General features: G+C 30.7%; 9 protein-coding genes across 9 annotated transcripts; 3 read left to right on the top strand and 6 right to left on the bottom strand.

The window, feature by feature from the left end:
• Positions 1-325: 325 nt before the first annotated feature.
• On the bottom strand, positions 326-700 carry LDO16 (Ldo16p; the record flags this gene model as incomplete). The annotated part of the gene is made up of 1 exon (XM_041550392.1): positions 326-700. One exon carries the CDS (start codon positions 698-700, stop codon positions 326-328), a length of 375 nt encoding a protein of 124 aa, XP_041406326.1.
• A 663-nt stretch (positions 701-1,363) lies between these two features.
• On the bottom strand, positions 1,364-2,179 carry LDO45 (Ldo45p; the record flags this gene model as incomplete). The annotated part of the gene is made up of 1 exon (XM_041550391.1): positions 1,364-2,179. One exon carries the CDS (start codon positions 2,177-2,179, stop codon positions 1,364-1,366), a length of 816 nt encoding a protein of 271 aa, XP_041406325.1.
• Positions 2,180-3,625: 1,446 nt separating this feature from the next.
• On the top strand, positions 3,626-4,678 carry TIF34 (translation initiation factor eIF3 subunit i; the record flags this gene model as incomplete). The annotated part of the gene is made up of 1 exon (XM_041550390.1): positions 3,626-4,678. One exon carries the CDS (start codon positions 3,626-3,628, stop codon positions 4,676-4,678), a length of 1,053 nt encoding a protein of 350 aa, XP_041406324.1.
• Positions 4,679-5,004: 326 nt separating this feature from the next.
• Positions 5,005-5,211, bottom strand: KABA2_04S07216 (uncharacterized protein; the record flags this gene model as incomplete). The annotated part of the gene is made up of 1 exon (XM_041550389.1): positions 5,005-5,211. The coding sequence occupies one exon, from the start codon at positions 5,209-5,211 to the stop codon at positions 5,005-5,007; it is 207 nt and encodes a 68-aa protein (XP_041406323.1).
• Positions 5,212-8,035: 2,824 nt separating this feature from the next.
• On the top strand, positions 8,036-9,694 carry NDE1 (NADH-ubiquinone reductase (H(+)-translocating) NDE1; the record flags this gene model as incomplete). The annotated part of the gene is made up of 1 exon (XM_041550388.1): positions 8,036-9,694. One exon carries the CDS (start codon positions 8,036-8,038, stop codon positions 9,692-9,694), a length of 1,659 nt encoding a protein of 552 aa, XP_041406322.1.
• Positions 9,695-10,222: 528 nt separating this feature from the next.
• On the bottom strand, positions 10,223-11,210 carry RPS16A (40S ribosomal protein uS9; the record flags this gene model as incomplete). Its single annotated transcript, XM_041550387.1, has 2 exons — positions 10,223-10,630; positions 11,187-11,210. 2 exons carry the CDS (start codon positions 11,208-11,210, stop codon positions 10,223-10,225), a joined length of 432 nt encoding a protein of 143 aa, XP_041406321.1.
• A 1,097-nt stretch (positions 11,211-12,307) lies between these two features.
• Positions 12,308-13,371, top strand: RPL13B (60S ribosomal protein eL13; the record flags this gene model as incomplete). Its single annotated transcript, XM_041550386.1, has 2 exons — positions 12,308-12,311; positions 12,776-13,371. 2 exons carry the CDS (start codon positions 12,308-12,310, stop codon positions 13,369-13,371), a joined length of 600 nt encoding a protein of 199 aa, XP_041406320.1.
• A 496-nt stretch (positions 13,372-13,867) lies between these two features.
• KABA2_04S07128 (ribosomal protein P1) lies at positions 13,868-14,194 on the bottom strand (the record flags this gene model as incomplete). Its single annotated transcript, XM_041550385.1, has 1 exon — positions 13,868-14,194. One exon carries the CDS (start codon positions 14,192-14,194, stop codon positions 13,868-13,870), a length of 327 nt encoding a protein of 108 aa, XP_041406319.1.
• Positions 14,195-14,809: 615 nt separating this feature from the next.
• Positions 14,810-16,312, bottom strand: SIP5 (Sip5p; the record flags this gene model as incomplete). The annotated part of the gene is made up of 1 exon (XM_041550384.1): positions 14,810-16,312. One exon carries the CDS (start codon positions 16,310-16,312, stop codon positions 14,810-14,812), a length of 1,503 nt encoding a protein of 500 aa, XP_041406318.1.
• Between the last annotated feature and the right edge of the window lie 493 nt (positions 16,313-16,805).

Here is a 16,805-nt window from a genome sequence, read left to right as displayed (position 1 = left end):
ATTTATAGATTTATTTGTATTTCGCGGTAATAGTAATGTCCGAAAGGGAAAGCAGAGCACTCTTTATTTTGTGTGCGTTAAATTGAAATAATGCAATGTAATCTGAAATAAAACATATTTAGCAAAACGAAGAAGAGGGAGAAATAAAGGATAAAAAGGGAAATAACGTCAACAGGTAATATATATTATCTAAATATTCACCCATTCATTTTGTTTCTTCTTCTTAAAAAAAATAATTTTGCGGGACTCCTTTCATAATTTGATCTCTATAATATATGTCAGTATATATGTGATCCTCAATGATAGAAAAAGTGATCATTCGTTATTACTCTTCTTCTATTATTGAAATGATTGGTTCATCAATACTACTATTATCACCTGAATTACTATTATTTATCAAAATATTATGTGTATTATCAATAGGAATTTCATTTGGTGTCACTACAGTTGATGGTTTTTTCTGTAAATTATATGCCATCAGTTCTAAGTAATTCTTTAATTTTTTATCAGCTTTATAATATATAAATTGACCACTCTTGAAGGTAATATTACTAATAAATCCAAATATTACCACACCGATGGCAAAAATAAATGAAGTTGATAATAATGGAATTATTAGGAAAGAAGAAATAAATCCAAAAGTAATGAAAAAGGACATATAAATGAAAAAATAACTAGTCCCCATTGCAAATAATGTCATAAAAAATAGACTTACAGGAAGTATTGTAGCAACAGTTAGACTTGAATAAAATAATGTACTATATGGACTTCTTCTATATCTAATTTGAACTCTTAAAAAATTTAACTTTAATAATTTTCTTAATTGTTGTAACTGTTGTTTAATAAGATAACTTAAAGAAAAAGTTTTTGGTGGAATTGGATTATTAAAATCAAAATCTTCTCTGCCAATAATTTCAGCACTATATTGAAAGAAAGAATAAGAATTCGAGGATTAGATGTTTCAATTACAATAAATTTTGATAATATAGAATCAGTTCTAGTTTTTGTTCAATTTGTGATAACGTTCAACGGTTTAAATTAAAATCCTTTTCTACTTGTGTAATTATCAGGTGGCATGAAAATAATAATATTACAGTAGTTTGTCTTGTTTTTTGTTTTTTCGATTAGCCGCCATTGTAACCCAAAAAACAAAACAAAAACGAGGTGGAAAAAAGGCACTTCCAATAAAACAGTAACTAAAACGTATATGGAGAAGTAACACCTTTTAACACTAACTATAATACATTAGACATGTTCGAGATAAATAAAAAAAGGGTTGAAAGAAACTAAAATCACATTAAAAACTGGAACCTTTTGTATATTTTACAAAACAAACATATAATTCAAAACAAAATAATAAAAATTAAAAATTCAATAAGTTAGTAAGAGAAAAGGATAAACTAAAATGTGTGTGTGTTTTGAAAAAAAAAAGACTATAAACATACCTTAAGAATCCAGTAAATTTTGGAAACCAAAAATTTAAATATAATAATGTAAACCAAAAGTTTTCATAAATAATTAATTCCATTTTGTCTAATATAAACCCTGTTTTAACAAATATTGTAAACCAATATTTTTGTAAAGTTGAATTGAATGGAAATATTTTATTCCCAGTTGTAACTGACTTGTCACCAATTGTAATTAAATCATCAACATCATCGTTATTATTATTTTGAAGTTTATTCTTTTTTTTATATAATGTATTTTCATTATTAAGTACAAGATTTAACATTATTGTATCAGCTTCATCTTTAGTTAAATCAATAGTTCTACATGAATCCATTAATACACTTATTTTATCATCTGATGATTCATCGATTGTATCTAAAGTTTTAGCATTTTCAATAATTGTTTTTTTAAAATCATTAAAATTTTCCTTTTCATTGTCATGTTCTTTCATTGAAATTAAATTCGAATTAGTTTTATCTATACTATTAAAATGATTTTCATAATTTTTTTTCTTTGAAGTAAAAGTAATATCCAGAGATTCTTTTGAATTTATATTTGAAATCATCTTATTATTATTATTATTAATATTAATATTATCTTTAAAAGGGATAAAAGAATAAAATTTTACATTTGAAATATCTTTATCCTTTGAATTTTTCTTTAAATCTGAAAATGTCTTGGATCTTCTTTCATGAACATTTGGTTCATTTAATAACGCCGTCATATTCATTTAACTGATATTTTCTTCTTTCATATAAATATATATACGTATATGTAATATGTTTTTAGTTTCGTTCACTAGTAGAATATCTCCCCCAAACAAACAGAATAAAAAGGGCAAATTATTACAGATTTTCTTGGTTCCCTTTCCCTTTCCCTATTTTATATAATACTAGTATGTATGTCTGTATATATATATTGGTTAAAATTATTACAATTGTTAATTATACTAAAGAAAATAAGATTAAAGAAAGGGGTGAGAAATTAGACCTTTTTATCATTCAATATGAAAAGAGAAAATAAATTAATAAATTTCAAATGACTTATAAATTTATTTATTGTGCGCGTATATTTCCCCTCTTTATCATCTCCCTTAATAACTAAATAATTTAATTAATTATTCCTTCATCATCGTCATTTTCAACTAATAAGCCACACATTTTTGTAACTAGTTATTGTATGGCTATATATATATATATATACCTATGTATGTATGTTATATGCACATAAATATTCATGGCCATACATATTTACCCCACTTTTTTGTATATACCTAGTTATATATAGAAACATATAGTGTCTAAATAATTCCCTGACTGTCACCCCCACCACATATTAATATCTCCGCTGTAACCAAGCAAAGAGCAATAGACAGTGAAGAAGAAATGGGAAAATTGTGTTATATATTCTATTCATATAATACACCTGGTTGTATTAGTACGTGCACCCGCAGCTTCTGGAATTAGCCGCGCAGTTCCCCCATCGTTCACATTTTGGCGGAATTTGTTTCGGGAGATACGGCTCTCGTTTTCTATTTGCACACGTCCATAGTGACAACTCAGTATATATATTTACCAGAAAACAAGGTCGACCCATAACATTATTACTTATTGATTATGTATATATGTGAGTATTAGCATGTTATTTTTGTTTGATCTAGTATATATATGAACCATTCGTAACATCCTGTATTTGATTTAAAAACGTGAGGGACTGAATTAGCTAGAGTGTAATAGGAAAACTTATAATCATCCTCACAATTATAGATTGTTTAGTGGCGTTATCACATAGATTACCATTCTCATTTCATTTTGCTATAAAGGAATAAGAGTGGTGTTGTAGTTAATAATAATGAGTCACGTGTAACATCATTCAACACGACGTTCTATTTATGTCACTAAATAAATATTTGAGAGGCGAAAAAAAAAACAATATCGAAAAATTAAAGTGAACGAAAAATTTTCAATGATTTCCCGTAATGTTTCGTATTACCTTTGTAAGTGGTGATGAACAATTCATCCACATTTAGTTAAAGGTGTAGTAGATATAATAGATATAGATATATGTATTATACATATTAACTGTTTGTTTTATTCCTCCATTTTAATATACATATTATCAGAGATAGAAGAACAACTCTATATTTTGCATACAATATATATATATATTATCCATTATGAGACCTATTGTTTTAAGAGGACACGAACGTCCATTAACCCAAGTTAAATATAATAATGATGGTGATTTAATCTTTACATGTTCCAAGGATAACTCCGCTAGTGTCTGGTTCTCTGCCAATGGTGAGAGACTAGGAACTCTAGACGGTCACATGGGTACAATTTGGTCCATCGACGTCGACTCTTTCTCTAAAAACTGTGTTACAGGTTCTGCTGATTATAGTATTAAAGTTTGGGATATTGCTACTGGTAAAGATATTTATACTTGGAAATCTTTGGTGCCAGTTAAGAATGTACAATTTTCTCCATGCGGGAACTATGTATTGGCTGTTCTAGATAACGTAATGAAATATGCAGGTTCTATTAACATTTACCAAATTAAAAGAGATGAAACTACACATGAACCTGTTGAGTTCGTAGAGGAACCATTATTTACATTGGAAACCGTAGAGGGACTAGATGCCGTCAGTGTTGCTGGTTGGTCCATCGGTGGCAAGAATATTTTTGCAGGTCATAAAGATGGTAAAGTTAGTAAATATGAAATTGATATTCCAAAGAATGTTTTCAAATTTGTTGATGCCATCGAGTTACATGAATCTAACATTTCCGATATGCAATTTTCTCCAGATAAAACTTATTTCATTACTGCATCAAGAGACTCTAAGGCTCATTTAGTGGATTGTGCCACTTTAAAGGTTTTAAAGACTTACGAATCTGATTGTCCATTGAATTGTTCTACTATTACCCCATTGAAAGAGTTTGTCATATTAGGTGGTGGTCAAGCTGCTAAGGATGTTACTACTACTGGTGCTAGTGAAGGTAAGTTTGAAGCTAGATTCTATCATAAAGTATTTGAAGATGAAATCGGTAGAGTTAAAGGTCATTTCGGTCCATTAAATTGTGTTGCTGTAGCACCAACTGGTACTTCTTATACATCTGGTGGTGAAGATGGTCTTGTGCGTCTACATCATTTTGAAAAATCTTACTTTGACTTCAAATATGATGTTGAATTAGCAGCTGAAGCTAAAGAACATATGGAAATAGCTAATTAAAACAAAGGATAAATATTTTTTTAATATAAAATAATCATTGAACATATAATAAGCAATTAAATAAAATAAAAGAAAAAACATTAATAATAATAATAACTATAATACTATTGTATACGAAATAATGAACTTCGTATTTTTTAGTATTGGCCCTTAATTCATTAGATAAAGTATATAAGATTGTTAAAATATAAGATATACATAAAAGTATGTGTACATCAATAAATTGACGGTAAATTTTTTGAAAAAAAAAGTCTGCATATTCATTTCTTAATATTCGTTAGAAAGTATATATTTATAAAAAGATTTAAATCTTATAATTTATTTAATTATCGTTTAGCTTTAGCTTGTTTTAATCTTTCCAATTCTTCTGCAGCTTTTCTTTCATTAGCAGCAGCTTGTTTTTGTCTTAAGATATCAGCGTCAGATTCCATTCTTTTCTTTGGATCACCTTGCTTCTTACTACCTTTAGCAGTATCTTGTTGCTTCTTTAAGTTCTTAGCTCTAGCTAAATCTCTTTGATTACCTCTGGCCATTTTTTTTTTTTTACTCTATTTTTTTTTTTGATAATGTATACAATTTGTTATTATATTGACTATTTTTTAAACTTAAGACACCATCATAAACTAATCATGTAAGTATACCTACTAATTTGACAGAATCTAATTTACTTCAAATTCATTTCATTTCGCCGTGTAAATGAAAGAGTGTGCGTCAAGAAGGAAACAAAAAAAGAAAAACGTTCGAGGTCGGTGAATCGGTTGCCATGGGCACTAGAAAAGAAAAAGAGTCACTGTATACGGCTTGGTAACTAAGACCCTCCCAGTGATATCTTATATGCAATCGATATTCCGTTAACAAATAACAAAAACCAAGGTGTAAGCAATTAAGATGAGATATCTTATTTTATATCATATATAGTCGCTGCCAAAATAAAAAGAAGGTAGTATAAAGTGGTAATTCATAGATTGTCTCCTATACAAAGAGATAGTAAGAGATATAATCAAGAAAACAAGAAGTCTGTATAACATGTTGTACTGAGATTGTATTTTTCCAGTCATTCAGTTTAATCTAATAAATCCGTTCTAATTCATACACACAAATAGCAACTAATCTCATTAGTATAATAAGTCTAGTCCCCGCCACACCAATTTCATCTATTAGTGTTAACTAACCGATCTTCATTGTTCTAAAGTGTGTTGTTAATTTTGAAATGGAAGATCCACCATGAGAGAATGGAGTACAAATAAAGAGATCAAGGTTAAGTCTAATAATATTGTATTAGGTAGTGGACCAATCAACGTCAAGAGAAATGACAAGTACACGATATGTTAAAATTGTCCTAAAAATCCATTTAATATTATTTCGGGGTGGTTCTCCATTTTCTTAGCCCCAAAAAGAAAAGTATTTTATGTATTACATACTGCTTCGTGTCTTTCTGTGTAATCGGCCCATTCATCCTCCCTTTATTCTCAATAATCTCTTTTTATTTCCGATAGAAAATAGAAAAAGTCGGAACTACAGAGAGAACGGAGGTAAAGGCTTCATTAAAAGAAAGAAATTTGCGGAGAAAGAGCACGACAATAGTTATTGCACCCCAAACCAACAATACTAAGATGGTTATAATGATGACAATAATAATCTGATTCTACTTTCATAACAATTTCCAATTTTGTTTTTGCACCTCGTGAGATTCATTCTCATTTGGGCTTTTTGCCTATTATGCAAATTATTCCCTTTTTTAACAATATTAATGTGCAGGATGGTGTGGAGGGGTACAAGGAAAGAGAAAATATAATAATATATTGGTTATAACAATAAACTAATAATTATCAATAATATATGGAATTCTATCATCTTGAGAAGTAACATGTAGTGAGTCCAGCATCTCTCTTTCGAATGACAGTAATTATGTAAGGGCTTTATGTTTTGTATTAATGGATATGTAAAAGTAGTTTAAGTGGAAGTGAGAGGGATCGAGAGAAGCTTAAACAAGGGGCAGCACAGGGCGAGCGGAAGTAGATAGAGAAACGGAGAAAGTTAGAGACAAGACATACTATACAAACACTCTCCTTTCTTAAGTTAGAGCGAAGATTAAGATATCGGGCATTTATTTGACGTGCATTTGTAGGAGTTCTTCTTAGTAACAAGAGTATCCAAGTAATAATAATAATGATAATGATGATGGTGATGACGATGATGATGATGTTACGGTGAAGTATGCTTAATTGTCATAATAATAACTATAACAACTGTATATGCATTCTTGAAATGGATCCGTTTAACAAACGAACGAACTGAGCTGAGTTGAACAAATCCAAGAAACGTTAATAAATCGTAATATAATTTGTGGAAAAGTTGATTTCTCGAGTGATTTTTTTTTTGTCTCTCAGTTTTCTCACAGGTTTAACTGTTACTGCATTGTGAATCAGTACAATACAGTATGTAGATAAATAAGAAATGTCTATGTATATATATATTTTTTGGATAAACTATTCATTCCGTTATATGTCGCAAGATTTAATTATAACGGATTTGATTGTCCCCTTCAGAATTGTATTTGAGTTTTCTTCATTAATTTAAATTCGATCGCTTCGATTATATGTTGGTCTGCACCTGTATTTTTCGCAAAAAACAGAGGGAAATATTAGAATTATTATGGTAACAAGACAAACGTAGATTAATTTTATCTTATACTTCGTAATACTTTCACTCCTTTTTGTTTGGCTTCTAAAATGATTTGTTAAGGCTATTGTACCTACTTACACATATTCGTTTCCAAGAAAATTTCATCTTATATAATAGTAATAGTTTATATTGGATCCTCAACCCCTCAGTGCATTGCTTTTTTTTAGTTTTTCTTAAATGTATATAAGCACATATGCATATATTGCTTTTTACGGGGTCGCGGGGGGAGGTGATTGTTCCTTGATATAGATTCTTTTACCGTTATCTTTCTCTCGATTATTAAATTCTGTATTTATTTATTTATATGTATGTATGTATATTTATATATATATACATACCTGTAAGATTAAATTAATAATTTATTCGTGTCATCGATTTTTTTACTACTCAAGAATCTATATCAAGAAACTAATTAAAAAATATAGTATAACTTAATTACACATTGTTAGTAATACTCTATAGTTTTACAACAATTTTGTTTTACTTTATTTTATTTTATTTGATTATAGATATATATATATTAATAACATTCACTAATTTTTGATTTAAATCATATATTCTTCCCCTTTATTTTTTTGTCCTTTAAAAACAGCTAAAAATTATTTTTCTATTTTATTAATACTCTATTAACCCTTTTTTTATAATTTATTCCTTTATTCTTCATAATAAACAATGTTGAATTCAATTGTTAAGAAAAGTTTATTGAATAATGGGAAATTTATTTCTACTAGACAAAATTTGTTATTGAAAAATCAAAAAAAATTATTTTCAACATCTTTTAAACGTTTAGAAACTTCAAATCCAAATAAAGTTTTAATTAAAAAACCTTTTTATAAGAGAGCAGGTAGTGCAATCTTAAAATATGGTTTGATCGGTTCTTTCTTAGGTATATCGTATGTCTCATACGCGCTGTACAAAGAAAATAATCCAAGTAAACAAATTCCACAGTCAGACACTTTTGAAAATGGTTCAAAGAGAAAGACTGTTGTCATTTTAGGTTCCGGTTGGGGTTCTATCTCTCTTTTGAAGAGTTTAGATACTTCTTTATATAACGTTATTGTTGTTTCTCCAAGAAACTATTTCCTTTTCACACCTTTGTTACCTTCCACACCTGTGGGTACAGTTGAATTGAAATCTATTATTGAACCTGTTAGATCAATTGCTAGAAGATCAAATTCAGAAGTCACTTATTATGAAGCAGATGCTTTAACGGTTGATCATGTAGCAAAAACTGTTCATGTTAAATCTGTCAATGAAAATGATTATGAGACAGATTTATCTTACGATTATTTAGTCGTTGGTGTTGGTGCTCAGCCAACTACTTTCAATATTCCGGGTGTCGATAAATTCTCTTCTTTCTTAAAAGAAATTTCCGATGCTCAAGATATTAGATTGAAAATTATGAATAGTATAGAACAAGCAGCTCTATTGGAACAAAATGATCCAGAAAGAGCTAGATTGTTAAGCTTTGTCGTTGTAGGTGGTGGTCCAACTGGTGCTGAATTTGCCGCTGAATTGAGAGATTATGTGGATCAAGATTTATCTAAATGGATGCCTGCTTTAAGTAAAGAAATTAAAATTGCTATTGTTGAGGCTACTCCCCATATCTTAAGCATGTTCCCTCAAAATTTGATTGAATATTCTCAAGCTCTTTTCACTAAAGGTGGTATTGATTTGAAATTAAAAACTGCAGTTAAAAAAGTAGATGCTACTACTATTTATGCAGAAAATAGAGATACACAACAAATTGAAGAAATCCCTTATGGTGTCCTAGTTTGGGCTACTGGTAATGCTCCAAGAGATGTCTCTAAGAATTTGATGCAACAATTGGGTCCTGAAAAACAAAACTCAAGACGTGGTCTAGTGATTAACGACAGAATGGAATTAGTAGGTGCAGAAGGCTCTATTTATGCTATCGGTGATTGTGCCTTCTATCCAGGTCTATTCCCAACTGCCCAAGTAGCTCATCAAGAAGGTGATTATTTGGCTACTGTTTTCGAAAAGTTACATAAGATTGATCAATTGAAATTCGCTAATGAATCTTTGAAGGATGCTAATAAGATTAAGAACAATAACACTAAGATCGACAAGCTGTACAAGAAGATTGATAAGTTCCATTATCATCATTATGGTACATTGGCTTATATCGGTAATGAACAAGCCATTGCTGATGTTACTGTTAATGGTTACCAATTCAAAGGTGCCGGTGCTGTTACTTTCTTATTTTGGAAATCAGCTTATTTAGGTATGTGTGTCAGTTTAAGAAACAGATTATTAGTCGCAATGGATTGGTTTAAAGTTTACTTTATCGGTAGAGATTCATCCATTTAAAGAGTTAAACGGTATTACGAATATCTTTTAATAAGATTCATTTATATCTTAATCCATGTTTGCATTTAATATTCGAACAATTTTATATTGCCTTTTCCAAAGAAAAGACTTTATTATAATAAATTTATATTTTTCCTTATGTGTGTATATTAATATTATTCAAAATATATTATTTTTCTCATAAACAACAAAATAATTATATATTGTATTGATAATTTTATTAACCTTCGAATCTTTGACGGATAGTGTAATATAATATATTAGCTTAATATACTGTATATAATCTATATGAAGTTATATATAGTTTGAAATATGATGTGATATCGTTACAATCATCTCATAGTAATAATAATACTTGAAATAAACATAACAATTATTATAAATTTTATTTTGTTTGTTGTTGTGATTTCTTAATTTTTGAATTTTCTTTGTTTCAATTGAAACTAAGGAAGATTTACAATTTAAATACCAATTAAAAATGAATGAAAAAGAAAAAATGAATACTTTCTTTGTTTCTCTCCAAATAGATTAACGGTAAGACTTTTGGAATCTGGAACGAGCACCTTTACCACCGAATTTCTTTGGTTCTGGCATTCTGGAGTCAGCAATCAATAGAGTTCTGTCGTATAGTGTGAAAGCTCTCTTTAGTTCGTTCTTGGATTGTTCATCGACATACTTTTGGTGGTAAGCGATTAGACCCTTAGCAATGGCTTGTCTGATAGCGTAAACTTGAGAGACGTGACCACCACCAGTGACTCTAACTCTGATGTCAACATTGGCGAACTTGTCTAGACCGACCAACAATAATGGTTCGTAAACCTTGAATCTTAGGATTTCTGGTTGGACTAGGGTGATTGGAGCACCGTTAACCTTGATTAGACCCTTACCGGCCTTAACGTGGGCAACAGCAGTAGCAGACTTCTTCTTACCGAAGGTCTATATAATAAAATATGTGTAATCATAATGAGTACTCGCATCATAGTGTTTAAGACAGGAGATTGATTACAATAAAATTGTTAGTAAATTTGAACATTGAATATTTTAAATATTTGTGATAAAGTGATATGATAATAGCCTGTTTTCTCTATGACATTTTTACAAATATAAAGATTTCATTCCATGTATTCTCTTTTACGAGTTGTATAGTACTGTATATTAGTCATCCATTAGTTCTCTTTGATGATATTAACAAAAGAACGCATCAGATTTTATATTTATCAAACTGTTTGTACCTATTATTGTTCTTGATTTCATATGAATGATACATTTCGTATCTTCCAAGAGAGATATTCCACTTATTTAAGTATTCACCTTATCCCTTAACTTCTAATGATATATTATCAATCACTCAGAATCTCGACCATTACTCCTTTTATTATTATTATCATCATCACCATCATCTAACTATGGCATTACGTCTTCAAATATTATTTCAGACAGTTTATCTTATCATTCACTTTCACATCGGAATAGAGTTCATATCTCAACATACTTGGACACTTGGGACAGTAGACATATTGTACTTTTCTTTATTCGTTGATCGGTTTAATTAAAAATTAGTAAAATGAAATATGTATATATATTTAAAAGTGTTTTTAATACTAAGGCTCTTTTCTATGCTCTAACAGTCTAGCTTCACGAATAATATTTTGGTATAATTAACGCTGGTCTCACTGTAGACCTCAGAACCTACCATGAGATCATAATACTATCTCTCCGATACACAGTTACTTGGGTCCACCTATGTTGCGATGTTACTGACAAGGATGAAATTTCCACTCACTCCATCTTACCTAAGCAAAGGTTCTCCCCATCAGAGCATAACGGTTCTAATGAGGAATTCGACTGAAGAAACCAGTCTTCATGGCACGCCAAAGGAGAAACAGATAATAAGAAAACTTCTCCCCAACCGACGGTCTAATGAAAGGTAGAGAGGCTATCCTTCCATCTCTCTCCATTTTGCTATCCCACTCCAGTTAGTCTCCAGCCTACTGATGGAAATCCTACTGGCCAGCCTAAAACAAATTCGTAGTTTCAGTTCTGTCTTTTTTCATCTGAAAATATTAAATATAGTATCGTTTTGCTATTTAATATGTGTGGGTGTTGTGGATGTACAGATGTTTATGAAGTCCAAATACTTTTCTTTATTATTTTATTGACTAGCACCCAGACATGTGGCACCCAGACATTTCAATCCAGTTTTAAAATTAAATTCAAAAATTTGTTAAATTTAATTTTAGTGTTTTTTTTTGTTTTTCCGAGATTGCCAGTGAATACTCGCAAAGCGGAGTGAAAAATAATTGAAATTTATCATTTCGTGATATCTCACAAGATATTATCACAAAGGGTATAGTTACTGCGACATGGCAAGTCAAAGTGATCTTCTCAATATTCGATGCTTTCGCAGTATGTTTGGTAAGTAGTGTATGTGTGAACATAGACAAGTTCAATATTGTGGACTCTTGCTAAACCTCCTTGCAAGTGGTAGTGTATGGATAGTAGCATAGTAACAGTAGATGTCTTGATAAAGCTTATAGTTAAATAAAACGCTTGTTAAAAAGTTATTACTTAAATTTACTTGTCAAAATTAAGCACCTCAAGAATTAAGTAACAATGGGTATGTACAACATGCTATTTAGCTCAAAGGTTGTTATAGATGAATGTGGTATATATAATTAAACAAGTAAAGCTGGATAAGAAATGAAAAACCAATGAAATATGGCCATAGTTTAAAATATTATTCGAATCAAACCAAACACTGTTATATGTCATATTTGAGAGGAAATCTATCTTACTGAAAGAGGATGAATAATGTTAGAAAATATATGCAAAAAAAAATAAATGTAAAGAATGATTAAGATTTTTAATGTAATTTAAGAAATATTTATGAATGAAAGTATGATTTATGATTAGTAGATACAATGATCAACTGGATAGAACTATCCTTAAAACAAAGCAAACTATAACACTCTAATATATGCCGTATGGTATTAAATACATAATCAATAACGATATACTAACAATAAAAGTAAATGTTTCCTTATATTTTTTTCGTGAGGAATTTTACAAACTTTTGAACAGCTATCTCCAAGAACCTACCATTACTAAAGAACCATTTCAGAAAGCACTGGCAAGAACGTGTCAAGGTCCACTTCAACCAAGCTGGTAAGAAGGCTTCTAGAAGAGACGCCAGAGTCGCTAAGGCTGCCAAGATTGCCCCAAGACCATTGGACCTACTAAGACCAGTTGTCAGAGCCCCAACTATCAAGTACAATAGAAAGGTCAGAGCTGGTAGAGGTTTCACCTTCGGTGAAGTCAAGGCTGCCGGTCTAACCCCAGCTTATGCCAGAACTATCGGTATTGCTGTTGACCACAGACGTCAAAACAGAAACCAAGAAATGTTCGAACTAAACGTCCAAAGATTAAAGGAATACCAATCCAAGATCATCGTTTTCCCAAGAAACGGTAAGGTCCCAGAAACCGAACAAGTTTTGTCTGCTTCTGCCGCTTTCCCAATTGCTCAACCAACTGTTGAAACTGAAACCAGAGCTGTCCAAGACAATGGTGAATCTGCTTACAGAACTCTAAGAATGGCTAGATCTGAAAAGAGATACAAGGGTATCAGAGAAAAGAGAGCCAGAGAAAAGGCTGAAGCTGAAGCTGAAAAGAAGAAATAGATCAACTAACTAATGTTAATTTTTCTGTCTCTTTAGATTCTTCTACTTTTATCATACTCCCAGATTTTATATCCTTTTATAAATCACTTCAATTATAAACATTTATTCAACTGGTTGTTATTACTATCCGGTTGGACTTAATGTTTTTAATCATATATACATATCTCGTGTATAGGGTAGTAGTACTACCCAATCATCCTTAATAAGAAAAGATATTAATATCGTACATTTTTTAACTAGTTTAGTTATCTTTGATTGGAAATATGTATACGGATATATAGTTATATATTAGGGAGATGGTAAACAATGAAGCACCGCAAAATGGAATCAACCATAATGAAATTGTATATGTATAAATTAGAATAATTATTAAGTCAGCTATGGTGTAAATAATGTATATATACTAATTAAATGCATAAGAAATGATTAGAATATGGTCCTCGATATGAAAGATTAAATGGAAAAATCTTAGTAAATGTTTCCATTATTAATTTCTTTAATCGAATAAACCGAAACCCATGTCATCATCGGATTCTTCCTTAGCTTCTTCTTCAGCTTCTTCAGCAGCTTCACCAGCGGCACCACCAGCAGCAGCGCCAGAAGCGCCAGCAGTAGCTGGAGCAGCAGAAGCAGAGAAGTTAACCAAAAGGTTCTTTAAGTTTTGACCTTCTAAAGCCTTGGCAAAGATGTCAGCCCAGATACCTTCAATTGGGATGTTGGCAGCTTCAACTAGAGTAACTAGCTTTTCAGAAGAGATTTCAACTTCAGCGTCAGCAAGAACTAGAGCAGCGTAAGATAGAGCAGTTTCGACGTTGTCAGACATTTTTTTTTTCCTTTAACTTCTTCTTTGGTTATTTCTAGAGATAATCACTTTAAGCTATTGAATATAAAATATTACAGCAGACTATTTCCTTGGTTTCCTTTTATTATTTAATGATAAAATATGAAATAAAAACGTGTATTAAAATGCTGTATATCATGTTAAGCTAAAAATTTCATGATTTTTAAAGTGTGAGTATCGAAACATTGTTTCTAAATTGTGTTTGATGAAATTTTCCAACTGAGATTGAAAATATTTTTGAAAGTTAAAAAAAGTAAACTTTTTTGCGTGGTCATTGTATACGGCAACATGTTCAAGTAAAATATATATTATAAAAAGCGCCAAAAATGGAAATAAAAATGTCTGACGCGTTGAGCGGTTCTGACCATTCATAGTGATTTCGTTTCTCAAACCAATTCTAATCTGTCACAAAACAGCTATATGATCCATGGTTGTGACGAAGAATCTAGAATTAAGATTGAAATAAATAATATATGCGTTATGCTAGACAATATTATTAATGTTTTATATATGAATATATATATATATAACAAAACTGATCTTATATTAGACCACACTGGCCATTTGTATTTATTTAGGAGTTTTCATTTTTTCTAGTCACTTTTTCGTTTTAGAGGACTTATTCTGTTGTTCATCTTCAAGGCTTAACCTTATGGCCTCTTGAATCATTTGATTCTCTAGATCGTTCATACTTTGTCTGGACCTCTGTCTACCACCTCTTGATGCAGTATTACTTCCCTGTCTTGAAGTTGTATTTGTAGATCTTTTTGAAGATGACACTGTTGTATCATTACTAGTACTTGTATAGTCAGGGTCAATTAATTGATTACTAACATGAATAGCTGTAGCATTAGCTGATCTTCGAGCTAGTCTCATTCTCTCTTTATTTAATTTTGTTTCCCAATCAGGACGTATATCATCTGAACTGACTACGTTATTAGATGATGGTGTTGATATTGTTGGAACTTCCTTTTCATCCTTCTGTACTGGTTCTTTTGTTTCTGAATCTTTCGATTGACTAGTATAAGTAGCAGGTGGTATACCTTGAATACCAACTTTACGATTCAATGGTGGAGTATAAACTATTGCAAAATTAGAAGTTGCACAATATGGACAATTAGATGGTTCTGTGGTTAATAAGTTTGGATCCTTTTCGCTATCATCCTTTATTGGTTTAGTCGGATCTACTTCTTCGTGTGGAAAATGAGGCTCTGCTCTCTTTATTTGTACAAAACATTCTGTACAAATCGGTTGTTGACAACATTTAGAATAATTTAAAGGTTCGGGGAAATAAAGAAAACAAATAGGACATTCGGATCCATTTGAATATAAATCATATTTTAAATCATCACATGGTAAATAACTATTTTGTGCTTTACCCTCTCTAACTTCTAATTTTGTCTCTAAAAAGGATTCATTTTCTGTCTCTTGCCAAATAATTCTCTTTCTATATAATCTTGCTCTAAAGATCTTAGAATGTAAATTACGATATTCTTTCTTACTTGCATTTTTATCGATTAAATAATCAAAATTGGATTTATTTAAATCTCCAATTGGTATATCTTCAAATTCTTCTGGATTTTCATCAAAGGATTCATGTAACGGTAATCCATCAACAATTTTCAATAATTCTTCTCTAGACCACGATGAGTCAAAATCTTGTAAAGGTGTATAAAATGGTGCTAATCTTCTTTGAATGATTAATGATTTCACTACTGTTGTATCATAATCTAATTTGTCATAACTATATGATCCAAATGGAGCCATAAACCCACCATCTACAGATTCATCATATTTTACAAGTATATTCCTTGCATGTTGCTCCTTCATTTGTTCTTTTTCCTTTGTACTACGTCTCTTATGAGGAGAATGGTAAGTACCATCTTGAAGAGATTCACTACGGTATCGATTACTTGAGTTTAAAAATGTACTCACTAAAGAAGTTGCTCTTTTATTCCTCGTTCTTCCATCAGTACCTGACTGTGTACTTATTGTGGTTCCTGTACTAGATGAACCGGTAGTGCCTGATGGATAACCAGGCCTAGAAACTGTTTCGATGGGATTTCCATCTTGATCTAACTTTGTTGGAACGTTACCCATAGTACAAATAATATTTTAAAACTAGAAATGGTGAACTCTGGATGTATGTAGTTTGCAATAACAAAAAAAACAATTTATAAATAACGTGTATCTTCTGGTCTTAACTTTTGATGTTTGGATTCCTTTTTCTAAAAAAATTAATGGGTTAACTAATGTTTAATGCTACAGAAGTAAAAGGAAAGTAACGGTTGGCGAACTATATCGAGGGTTTAATTCATATGATGTGCAATAGTCAGTTATACTTAGATAACTTGTTATTTGCTTGTCTTATAATGTGCACTGTTTATCGACTAAACAGTTTTGTTCAGGGTATGATATGATAGAACTGGCTAATTCCAATTCCTTTTGTTATCAATTCTGTTAAAGTCCCCTCACCACCTCCCCCTTTTTTTTTCTGGCTTATGTTGTTGTAGAAGAAAATAATAAATTGGTAGGCGCTGATCTCAATACCTGTTTTTTTCCTTTCTCTGACTACGTGAAACAAAAAATTACG

Source organism: Maudiozyma barnettii, assembly GCF_903064755.1.
Source record: "Maudiozyma barnettii strain CLIB 1767 genome assembly, contig: KABA2_04, whole genome shotgun sequence".
Taxonomy (NCBI): Eukaryota; Fungi; Ascomycota; class Saccharomycetes; order Saccharomycetales; family Saccharomycetaceae; genus Maudiozyma; species Maudiozyma barnettii.
Note: the sequence above shows the minus strand (reverse complement) of the source record. Positions and strands in the feature narration are given on the sequence as shown.